At 42.1% G+C, this 12,197-nt stretch overlaps 1 protein-coding gene across 1 annotated transcript in view; it reads right to left on the reverse strand.

Annotated features, from left to right (window-relative positions):
• LOC147466071 (S-adenosyl-L-methionine-dependent methyltransferases superfamily protein) overlaps positions 1 to 12,197 on the reverse strand; it is a 112,213-nt gene that overhangs the window by 1,276 nt on the left and 98,740 nt on the right. The window contains exons 4-5 of the mRNA XM_086523656.1: positions 10,594 to 10,674; positions 10,368 to 10,454 (exon numbers count right to left, since the gene is read on the reverse strand). Coding sequence (XP_086379782.1) covers positions 10,368 to 10,454; positions 10,594 to 10,674 — 168 coding nt within the window. The remainder of the gene's footprint in view (positions 1 to 10,367; positions 10,455 to 10,593; positions 10,675 to 12,197) is intronic.

Consider the following 12,197-nt stretch of genomic DNA (forward strand, 5'->3'; position numbering starts at 1 on the left):
CCAAGCATTGCACTCTTTGGTTGCAGGTCTGAAGTTGACTGTCCCAACCAACTGAAGAATTTCTGCAGGGGCTCATCATCCATAGTCAAGCTGCCCACTTTCGAGGGCACACATGGCTAACCTTTCAAGTCTTCTTTCTTCAATGTTCTATTTTTCTTGTTTCATGTTTATAATCTTGGCGGCTAAAAAGGGTAGATATCAGCCACTAGCCCCACTCCCATATCCACACTCACAATTACAGTTTAAAAGGGAAACAATGGAGGAAGATACAAACTCTACATGGCTCCTCGCACAGGCTTGAAGGTCAGGAATAATGTGGAGGAGACCAAGACATCAAGAGACTAAACACACACGAGCATGGAGGGTGAGCCAGCTCAAGGGAGCAAGCTCTTAAAATAGATCTTACCTTATCCTAAAACTGAGGCCAGGATATGATTTATAGCACAACACAAACCTTTGAAGGTTATAATCAACTTCCTTGGAGGTGGTCTTACACCAGCCCAAAGTCAAAACGATCAGGGAAGAGGTTGACATTCTATGGGGGACAGGGGAAGGCGACAGTCCTGATAATGGAAAAGTGCTGTGACCTATGGGATCAATTCAAAAGCAGTGGGATTAGATGTAATAGTCACATCCATAGAGAGAGGTAGATCTGCTTTAGAGAGTGAATGACCTGAATAGATCGGTAGTAGATCTGAATAGATCCGAGACCACTGCTTGGAACAGAAGTCAGATTCCATTCAGGAGTTGATGAGTCATGCGAAGCGGGGTTTTGCCATTCATTCAGGCAGTTTGACCTACCCCACCGATGAGATCATGACACAAAGAGCCGAACAGACTTTGACAAATGAAAGTAGAAAGAGGAAGAGCAACCTAGAAAAGAAAGATGCACGACCCAAGCTCACTCTTCACGAGAGAGCTCGCTACATCAGGGAAGGGAAGTGCTTTGGATGTGGGGAAACTTGACATATCTCTGCGAAGTGCCCTAAAAAGGCACCAAATGAACAGGATGAAGAAACTTGAAAGGCCAGAAAGTTCTAAAGCAACTGAGGGACATGGCAAAAAAGGCAGATAAAAAGCAGAATTGGTACCACATTGCGTGGGACCCAAACTGAACCAAATGAATGAAAGTACACACTTTGCCGCTTTTAGGACAAAGGGAAAGATCAGGAAGCTCTTTTGAAGGAGCCAAGGCCAACTTCTTGAATTGGCGGGTCGATTTGGAATTACGCTCGATAGGCCGAGGCCACAGGCGGAGGTAGTTCGAGTGGCACCCGGACGGGATGTTGCCATTACATCGAGCATTGGCAAACTTCGTTTGCAATGACAAGGGTGTTTAGGGCACGAGGAGTTTTACGTAATTGCCTTGGAAGGTTGTGACATTCTACTCGAAATCCCTTGGTACCACAAGAACAACGCCGTGGTTGACTACCTTGCCGAGAATGCGACTTTGACAAATGAAGGGCTCAGAGATTGTACTTGATGAACTTCAGTTTCTTTACTCATTTTTTTTTGGGAGAGAACTGAACGATGGATGAGGTCGAATATGTTTTGACCTGAACAAATGAACGCCAAGATTTTCTCCACACTCATGCCGATTGCTTTTTAGAGGGCCTGTCAGGCGAGTCACCACCCGCTCGTCCTAAAGATTATACTATTGATCTGATACCAAGAAGCACACCACCGAACCGGCCACCTTACCGTGTGAGCTGAGCAACGAAGAGATTATGGACCAAGTGAAAGACCTCTTGGAAAAGGGTCTTGTCCAGCCTAGTACTTCACCGTATTGCTCTCCAGTGTTGTTGGTTTTGAAGAAAGACCGATCTTGGAGAATGTGCATCGATTATAGAGCTCTCAACAAAATCACCATCAAGAACAGATTTCCGATTCCTAGGATCGATGATATACTCGACAGATTACAGGGATCCTCATGTTTTAGCAGGATTGATTTAAAGATAGCCGTTGAGGGAAAAGGTTCTAACCGAATGCCATTGTCCGCCTTTTACGGGGTCACCACGGCATTGCTACCACCTTGAAAGGGGTAGAGAGATTTTTCTTTTGGCCGAGACTCAGGAAGGATGTGGACGAGTTTGTGCGCACTTGCTTGGTATGCCAGACGGTCAAGTTTGACAGGCATAAAGCACAGAGATTGTTATAGCCTTTGCCCATACCCACCTACCCCTGGGAAAGTATTGCAATGGATTTCAATTTTGATCTCCCGAGAACACAGAGTGGTCACGATGGTATTTGGACTGTTTGTGGCCCAAATTTTCAGATTACATGGCATGCCTGAGACGATTTGTTTCCGACAGGGACCCCACATTCACGAGTTTGTTTCGGGCGGCTATTTGGGAGAACATAGGCACGTGGTTGCAGTTCTTGTCATCGTTCCACCCGCAGACTGACTGGCAATCAGAGATTGCTAATTCAGTGAAACACGATTAACTCTTTGATGGGGAAGGTTCCATTTGAGATTCTTGAATTTGCTACGAAGGTTTCACCCTTCCTTAGCACGAAAGACAAGATTTTTGAAGCTGATGAGCATACGCGCGACTTAGACACGGCTTTTGCCAAAGTCCGCGAGGCTTTGCCGAAATCTCAGGAAAGACAGAAAAAGGTAGCGGATTGCCATCGTCGCGATTTGAAATTGAAGGAGGATGATTGGGTGCTCTTAAATTTTGAGAAGGCATGCCTGAGAAAGAAAAAGAGGAAGGAGAGGCTTTTTCCAAAGCTTAGTATGCGATACTATGGACCTTTCCAGATCTCCAAAAAGATCCATGATGTCTCCTTTGGACTGAAGCAGCCATATTACTTGGAGGATTCACAAATGTTTTTCATGTGGTCTCTTGAAGCTTTTGAAGGTGATGTGCCTGATGATGAACAACCCAAAATGGACGAAAACGAGCAGATACTCGTTCCAGAACAGACATTGGCACAAAAAGAAAGTGAAGGTAAAGCGAACTAACGGCTCTTGGTTAAATTCAAGACCTACTTCGCAATGGACGTGAAGCGAATGGAGGAGGAAGACCTAGCAGATATTCTTTTGTTAGCATAGTCTATTCCAAATGAACCCAGAATTCAGCTTGGCCGGAGATTTGGTGCAGTGGGTTTGCACAAGAGGGGAGTTACTCCGCTCCTTTGTCAACAGATGCCTCGATTTTTGAATACTAGAGTCACTGATGTCTCTTTGAGCTTCAAGGATACTGAGAGCTGACAGTATTCTGCTGGATGACTTTATGAAATGGAATTCCGTTAAATATGAAACTGACTTGTTCTTGACTTGTTCAAGTGCAAGAACTGATAGACGAAATGACTGCAGCATTTTGGTCTGAATGATCTCGAATAGACATGGTTGCAATAGGGTTTAGTCAATTGGGCATCTATGAGGTCTTGAGTGGATCTAGATGTGATTGCTAACTGCATTGCCGATAAATATGGTCTAATGATCCGAATGAATGTTGAATGTGATTTGTCATGTGATGTCTTGTGATGTCAATTGATGTCCTGTGATGTCGTGTGATGTGACTGTCGATTGGTACATGTGCTAGATATGTGTTCCTAGTGCGTCGGTACTAACAGTCAGTGTCTGCTAAGACAGTTTATGGCTTCTGTCTGTTTTGCAATGGTAATCGAGGGCGATTACAATGCTTTCAAGAGGGGGGTATGTCACAAATGTGATGATGTCACAGTGGCATGGACAATCCCGGGAAATACAGTCTGGCTGAAATACGGACATGGCAGTGATGTGGCACCGGAATTTGCACTGCATGCTGACATGGCACTGCCGTACGGACCCCCGCATTTTCCAACGGAATTTCTAGGCTGCTGACGTGACAAAAAACTGTACGGATTTTTCTACGCAAAAGCTGGCTGATTTCTACGCAAGAGAGGGACAGAGCTTTTGGGGATTACTTGCTTTTACTACGCAAGAGAGTGAGAGAGAAGCTTTTAGCTTTATTTTAGGGCTCAAGAGAGCTTGTGAGAGAAAGCTTTTGCTTTATTTTAAAAGCTTTTGATTTCAGCTTTTGAAGCTTTTTGGGGCTCTGCTTTTGGCATCCTTGTAATCTTTAAATACGCGGGTTGGCCTCTCACAACTCAGAACATCTAGACGCAGAGTCTGAGTGTTAGCGCCTATCCGCACTCTTGTACTTTGAACACACGGTGTGATGTTGTTTTGGGAATCCATTGGTACTCTCACAAACTGCTCCCCTGGTACCTCACAAACTGCAAACGTGTCAAGCCACTAAAGACCCAGCGGGTTAGGGTTTCCCAGACCTAACCCTAGCCAACTTGCAGATCCCGACCGAGGGGCCTAAACCCTAGAAGCAGTAGAAGAGCTTATAGATCCTCGTTGAGTGGACCAAGTAATTAAAGTTTATATATACCTTCATAAGTTCAGAATAGTCTGAACTCACGAATTATAAGAGGGAATTAAAGTTTTACCAACTTATGGGACCCCGTCCGATGGCGCCCAAGTTCCTAAGAATTATGGAGGACCCACACTTACAAAGACTTTGTGCAGCAAGTTGATGACCTCCTGGCAGGACAATACGGATGCTGTGGATTTTCCGTGACATGCAGACATGGCACTGTACGGATGCCCGTAAAACGCGCTGACAGGTTGTTGACGTGGTAGTATGGATTTTCGCGAAAGTCACTGGTAGCTTTTGGATCAAATGCTTTTCATGTATTGCTATTGGGAAGGCCTTGGGCTTGTAAATACAAAGGGTGGGCTCTCTCTCAAGCATCCTTGCGGGAGCAGGTGCACAATAGAGCCACTCCCCTCTGTACTGAGTTGAAACAATATAAAGAAATACCTAAATGGCGCCATCGTTTGGGGACAGTGCTCTCTTGGGGTGGAACTTTGCTACTCCACGTCTCGTGTGTCGTGCATCTCTTTCAATTTAGTTGTTATTGAAGTGCTTAAAAGTTTGCTCCGTCTGTTCTTTTCCGTTGGCACGTGGTGCCCTCCTGTCAAACAACTACCCTAAGAACGGCGTTGTGGTTGACTATAAGGCTAGGAAAGCGACATTCAAGAATCAAGATATAGTACTTGATGTAAAATTAAAGGGCGAGTCCATCCCACTTGTATCGGCTTCGACTATTTCGAAATTAATGAAATCCAGTCTATTTGTTTACTCAATCTACTTGAATGAGTTGAATGACAATAAAACCTCAAATTTGTACGACCTCAAGAAGGAACGACAATATTTTTTGCAAGCTTAAGCCGGTTGTTTCTCTAAAGGCTTACGGGAGAGTTACCTCCTTAGCGACTTGAAGATCACACAATTGATTTGATTTCCGATAGCACGCCACTGAACCGGCCACCTTACCAAGTTAGCAAAGACCAAAATGAGGAAATTATGAACCAAGTAAAACAGCTTCTTGAAAACTAATTCATCCTAGTACATCACCTTATGGTTTGCCAATGTTCTTGGTTTTAAAGAAAGATATCTGCATTGATTGCAGAGCTCTCAATACAATATACCTAGATGAATCGAGGATAAGCCCAGATTCACCCTTAAAGGAAAGTGCAAGGTATAGACCCATGGTGACTGGTCGTCACCCACAAGACAATATAACCATCAGCTCCATCATGCATAGTATTGACTAAATACCACGACATCCCCACTAACGTCGTCAGTGCCCCAATAGTGGGTATAGAACTAGGTACTAAAATATGATCCCAAACACCATACACACCACACGCACACACACATGAGCATACAACAACACATAGATCAACGTACTGAGTTTTTGTCATGATTCTAGAGATCAAGGGCACACTCGGCCATAATGAAGCCTAGCACTAAAAGAATCATTAAATCGGAAAAATTAGCACAAAAATGAGGTAGTTGATAGGGCATACAGACCACGAAAGATAGAAAGAATTAGCACAATATCAATTGGTCGTAACTCGGATGAAAACTTCACAATGTGAAGTCTGCATGTCCGCTATACGACTAAAAAATATACCTAGATGAATCCAGGATAAGCCAAGATTCACCCTTAAAGGAAAGTGCAAGGTATAGACCCATGGTAATCACCCACAAGGACAATATAACCATCAGCTCCATCATGCATAGTATTGACTAAATACCACCACATTCCCACTAACATCATCAGTGCCCAATAGTGGGTGTAGAACTAGGTACTAACATATGCTCCCAAACACAACACACACCACACGCACAGACACATGAGCATACATCAACACATAGATCAGCGTACTGAGTTTCTGTCATGACTCCGGAGATCAAGGGCAGACACAACCATAATGAAGCCTTGCACTACAAGAATCATTAAATCGGAAAAAATTAGCACAAAAATGAGGTAGTTGATAGGGCATACGCACCACGAAAGATAGAAAGAATTAGCACAATATCAACTAGTTGTAACTCGGACGAAAGCTTCACAATGTGAAATCTGCATGTCTGCTATACGACTAAAAAATATACCTAGATGAATCCAGGATAAGCACATGATAAGCTCTCAACACAATCACCTCAAGAACATGTTTCCAATACCCAGGATTGACGATATACTGGTTAGACAGGTTACAGGGTTCTACATGCTTTAATAGAATCGACTTGAAAAGTGGCTATCATAAGATCAGGATCGCTCTTGGAGATGTATACAAGACTGCGTTTAGCAATGGCTATGGTCTTTTGACCCTCGGTGCCACGCTGTTCTATCCCATTGGGTACCTTGGTGGTGGTGGTTGGTTCATTAGGGGAGGGAGGATTGTATGGGCATTCCCTCAAAAAATTCTGATTGTAATAGCATTTGATGGTCTCATGGCTGGTCCACTTTTGTTCTACGGCACACCATTTAGCCATCGCGACGCATTTGGTGGCGCTCGTCTTTGCTGGTGTATTTGGTGATGCCTTTCGGTCTTACAAATGCTCCTGCAACATTCAATAGAATGATGGACAGGATTTTTAAAGAGTGTTGGTCATTTGTACGCACCTTTTTCGACTACATCATCATATTCTCCAAGAGTGAAGCAGAGCACAGACACCATTTGTTACAGGTTTTCTAGGCACTACGACAACATTGATAGGTGGTTAATGGAAAAAGAAGCGAGTTTTTCTTACCAAAGATACACTCTTTGGGACACATTGTCTCTGCAAAGGGTGTAAAGATGGACCCGGCCAAGGTTGACACCATTAGAGATTGGTCAGATTTGAAGAATGTACATGAAGTTCGTAGTTTTTCGGGCTAACACGCCGGTATTTAGTCAAGTTTAGGAACTATCCGGCTCTGGATGCCAGGTGGATAGAGGAGGGAGGACCTAGCAGATACTTCTCAGATATCAGAGCTTTACCTTGAAGCTTTTGGTTTAGCACCGACTATTCCAAGAGTTACCGATGAATGAGCAAGTCGAATCTGGTGCGGTGAGGACTGCACAAGAGGGGAGTTACTCTGCTCATTCGTCACAGGTTACCTTGATGAAATAAAGTCACTAATTTCTTTTGATGTTTCATTATTCCAAGAGTTACTGATGAATGAGCAGGTCGAATCTGGTGCGATGCGGACTGCACAAGAGGGGAGTTACTCTGCTCATTCGTCACAGGTTACCTTGATGAAATAAAGTCACTAATTTCTTTTGATGTTTTAGGGATACTGACGGACTGATAGTATTATGCTGAATGACTTTATGTAAAGAAGTACTTCAAATGGGAATTCCTAAAATGAATTTGTTACATGTGCTCTCTCATGTGTGTTATTGTTTGACTGCATGTTTGAAAGGTGAAATGACTACAACATTTTGTCTTATTCACCTAAGGGGTAATGTGGATATGATAGTAACGAGATTTAGTTGATCAAGACATTTGTGAAAAGACCAGTGCGGTTTGGATGTGATTGCTAAATAAGTTACAATGATCATGATTCTCAATAGCGTACATTTCTCTACGGGAACAACTCCTTTTTAGGTTCTTTATGGTAAGCCTTTGCTTCTATCAATTCTTTTAACTAAGGATAAGACATTTGCAATAGATGAGTTCGTCCAATTTGGATAATGTCTATAGGCAAGTGAAGAAAGCAATTTTGTGCTCTTAGGAAAAGCATAAGAAAGCTGCAACAAGCACAAGAGAAATTTAGACTTGAAAGTGGGTCAATTGATCTTACTTGAGTTTGAGACGACAAGATTGAAGAAGCAAGCGACTCATGAGCGGAAGGTGGTTAAAATTTCCAACCGTTATTATGGGCCATTTCAGATGATTGACCAAGTGAATGATGTCACATTCTGATTAGAGCTACCACCTAGTTGGAGGATTCATAATGCTTTCCATGTTAGTTTACTCCAACCATATGTAGGACTGTCTTTGAGCCAACCTATTGCTAGCCTATTGCTGAGGAACCCCCGAGGTTGAGGAAACAAAAGAGATACTCCAAACGGCCACTTAAGTATGGAAAGATTACATGGAAGTATTTAATGAATCAAGGATTTCTTCACTATGGATGTCCAATGGATGATTGAGCAGGAGTTAGCACCTTATCTAGAGAATTTGAATGGTTCAGAGGGATGTTGAGTAATATCAATTCAATGAAATTAGAAAGATTTACATTACTGCACATAAACTGTCAAGTTAGAAATGTAGTTCTACGAGAATGAACGAGCCATCAAGAACAGACATCTCAGATGCGTCATTTGATGGGTGACATAGAGTATCCCTAAGGAGTTGTTTTGTGAGTTCGGTGGTTGAGAGAGTGAGTAACAGAGATTCCCGATGTGTTACATGATGGGTGATAGGAGCATCAATGAGGGAATATTCCATGGTCTGAGTGGGAAAACCGGACTGAGGATGAGTTACATGTAAGATGCAAGCACTTGAATTAAGATGGATTCTGAGTAGCTTTGAAGAAATGCAGTTGCTTTTTGAGTGCTTTTCGGAAAAGCAGATGGTTTCCCATAAAGGAGTCTATATCGACATTGCATCAGTGTATGTGAGTGCATCTGGGGACGTGTGGATTGTGTGTGTGCAAGGTTTTTAACTTTAAAATTCAGATTTTATGAGATTTGCAAGTTTGGACAAATTTGAAAAGAGTATCTGACTGCCCAACTAAAAATTGGACAGTCACTTACTAAAATACCACCCAAAAACTGAGCATCCTGACACTCTCTATTTTTGCAAGAAATTGCCCTCCCTCTGTGTGTGTGTGTGTCTATCTCTAGGCGCTCCTTATGGCATCAGAATTGCAAGATGCCCTAGATGAGAGACTGCATGTCGAGATTTTCCTGTGACGGTTCAACAAGTTCACGTGACGAGTTTTCCCTTGGAGGTTGCCTTCCGTGCTTGAAGAAAAAAGTGATGGTTTGTACAAGAGTTTCATAGAGTTTGCTATTGTGTTTGTGTTTTGTAGGTACTCTACCTTTGAGATTCGAGCAAGGGGCTTCGGCTTGCGCTCGAGGGATTCCTGTAATGGAATCTGAGACGGTTTATAAAGTGGATGTGCTCTTAGATGAAACCGGAGGATCACAGAGTAGAGAGCTCCATCTCTTGAGCTCTAAAAAGGAAGGAAAGTATCATCAAGTCTCAGATCTGAAATGGATCGTGGGCATAGTGCCCCACCTCCGGTTTATGTGCTTGTATAAGATTCTCCTCATAAATAAAGATACTCTTAAAGAAGGGGAGGGGGGGGGAAGACCAGCCAATCTTCTGTCCCCGAATACTGTGTGGATCTTCACATTCTCTCTTCTCCCTATACTCTCTCATATTCTATTTATTTAATTCTATTGATCATTCATGTGCGCTCCCGTTTGTAACACTAACCGTATGATTGGCTTGCTCTTATTTGGTTGAGCTCTTAAACCATCTATTGCTGGGAATTTGGTCTAAGAAAGAATGTTTGTGGGATTGAAGGATAAAAACATTTAATCTAGTTTTTTTTGAGATGCTTTCTTTTGCAAAAGACAAACTTAAATATAAGGCTTTCCTACTTCATGAATACTACATTTCGTATAGTAAGATTTTTTCCGTCTAAAAAACGACAAGGATAACAACTAGATTGGGTCTGCAACACTTGTCATATGTAGCCAAGCCTAACTCAGTGTTTTGTTTGGTTGCATGGGTGCAGGTGAGGATCCTCCTCCTTTTTCTTCCAAAAGTGGTAGCTATACAAAGTGCTTTTACTGGACGAATAAAAGTCCATCCCTATACTAGGAACGATGCTTCATTCTTACCCTAACACTGTACAAGACTTTCTACATAAAACAGTTTTTGTACCATCTCTACCACTTTTTTTGGTCTAGGTTTCTTAGAACTGTTAATGTTCTTTCGTGTTATTTATACATTTATTAAAACATCCACACACACACACACACACACACACACACAAAAGAAAAAAGAAAAAAATCTTACAGCATTCGTAATAACATCAAAAGAATTGTCCTCATACGGCAATGTGATGTTCTGGTTTAGATCTTGAACGGCGTATTCAGTAAGCACCTGCACAACAAGCCTAGAATGTTAATACACAACATCTCCCTACATAAGGCACTTCCTAGTTATGGGAAATAAAAGATCAGCCTGAAAGTTGACGTACATAGTACTATAGTAGAAGACAGACAGTTTTTTGAGTTTTTACCGGGTTTTTCTTAAGTTCCTCTTCATTGAGACCTAATCCAGCAATTCTTTCCTGTTTGTACCCTTTTGGATAGTGACTTATCTGTCATTGATACAAGCCAAGGGGTTATAAATAATAAAACAATAGAAGTTTCATCCAAAAAAATGACGATGCAGTTTCAAGGGCAAACCTTTCGAGCCATCTCCTCAATACACACAAGACAATATACCTGTTTAATTGTGATTACTGCAGCATAAGAGTGTACATTAAATGGCAAGGTAAAATCCTGTCCTCCTGTGCATTCGTAACTTACAATCCATATCCCCTTCACCTTACCCCCTAGCCATCAAATCCCCCCCCTTCCCCCTTTTCCCTTTTTCTCCTTTGCCTGACTTCACCATTCCAACCCTCCTTTTTTCCCATGCATCTTTCTCCAATATGCCCGCTTTCTCCTTGATCTGGGAAACATGAAACATCTTTCGGCATATGTGATGGGTCCTTCAGTTGTGTGAAATACAAGCTCTTTTGTCAAGAATATCTACTATCCATGTATCATGTCAAAGGTTTATGTCCATTTACAACACGTGGTCAATGATTTTGGATTTTTCTTATCATGTTTAATTATGGGGAGCATTCAAGTGAAACAAATTTGGCAGCGTGTTTGTACAACCATTGTTTTGCAATCTACAAAGGCTGAATGTCACCCTCTTTCTCCAAGGAGTTTGCACCTGTTCATTTGAATTTGTTTTGCAATCATAGCCGTCTCTCACAGACTACCATCTATTTTGTAGAAATCTATTATTTGAAAATATGTTCCTTACCAGTCTGTAGTTGTTTAAAAGTGCTGCATGCAGTTCAAATTATTGCCATTTCTGCTATTCCAGCCATGGGTATCACATTGGTTGTCTCTCATAGGTTACATGTTAGCCTTTTCATGCCTATGAGCAAACATGGGCCTGATCTCCATCAAAGATGCCCGTGAATGACTTTGTCCAACTAGTGGGATCAATTTAAAACCTCAAAATATGATGATGTGGCAACTGTATGAACATCTCAGAATTCGTGGTAGATTTTTAGGGAAATCCCAAAATTTTAGGAAACGGTTATTTTGGTGCCAGCTTTTCATATCTGATGCTTTTTGGCCTTGGGCCTTTAAATATGAGCCTTGGGGCCCTCTCTGGCACTCTATAGCACGCAGACTGTAGAGGAGGAGCTCCCTGACTGTTGTACTTTGCGAATCATCAATAAAGAAAGAAATACCAAAAGGGGCACTAGTCTTTGGGGCAAGTGAACTTGGATGCAAAACTCTGCCACTTTGTGTCGACTCTCCTCTTCTCTCTCTCTCTTTAGTCAAGTTCAGTGGTTGTGATTTTTGTTCATGTGTTGCTATTGATTTCTTGCTTGGGTGTCCAAGCCTGTTACAGTGGTATTAGAGCTTAGACGATTTTTCTTCTACGAAGGATCCAATCCTTCATGGGTTCTCGCAGTGACTACAATGATCATGATTTATGCAAGTGAATGTTCGGTGACTGTTGTCTTTATGCAAGTGCTAGATGTGTGTAGTCTAGTGCATGGGAGCATAGAGTTGGTGTCTACTAAGCTAGTTCTTGTCCTTTGTCTGTTTT

This window comes from Adiantum capillus-veneris, chromosome 1, assembly GCF_014529385.1.
Source record: "Adiantum capillus-veneris isolate H3 chromosome 1, ASM1452938v2, whole genome shotgun sequence".
NCBI classification, from domain to species: domain Eukaryota; kingdom Viridiplantae; phylum Streptophyta; class Polypodiopsida; order Polypodiales; family Pteridaceae; genus Adiantum; species Adiantum capillus-veneris.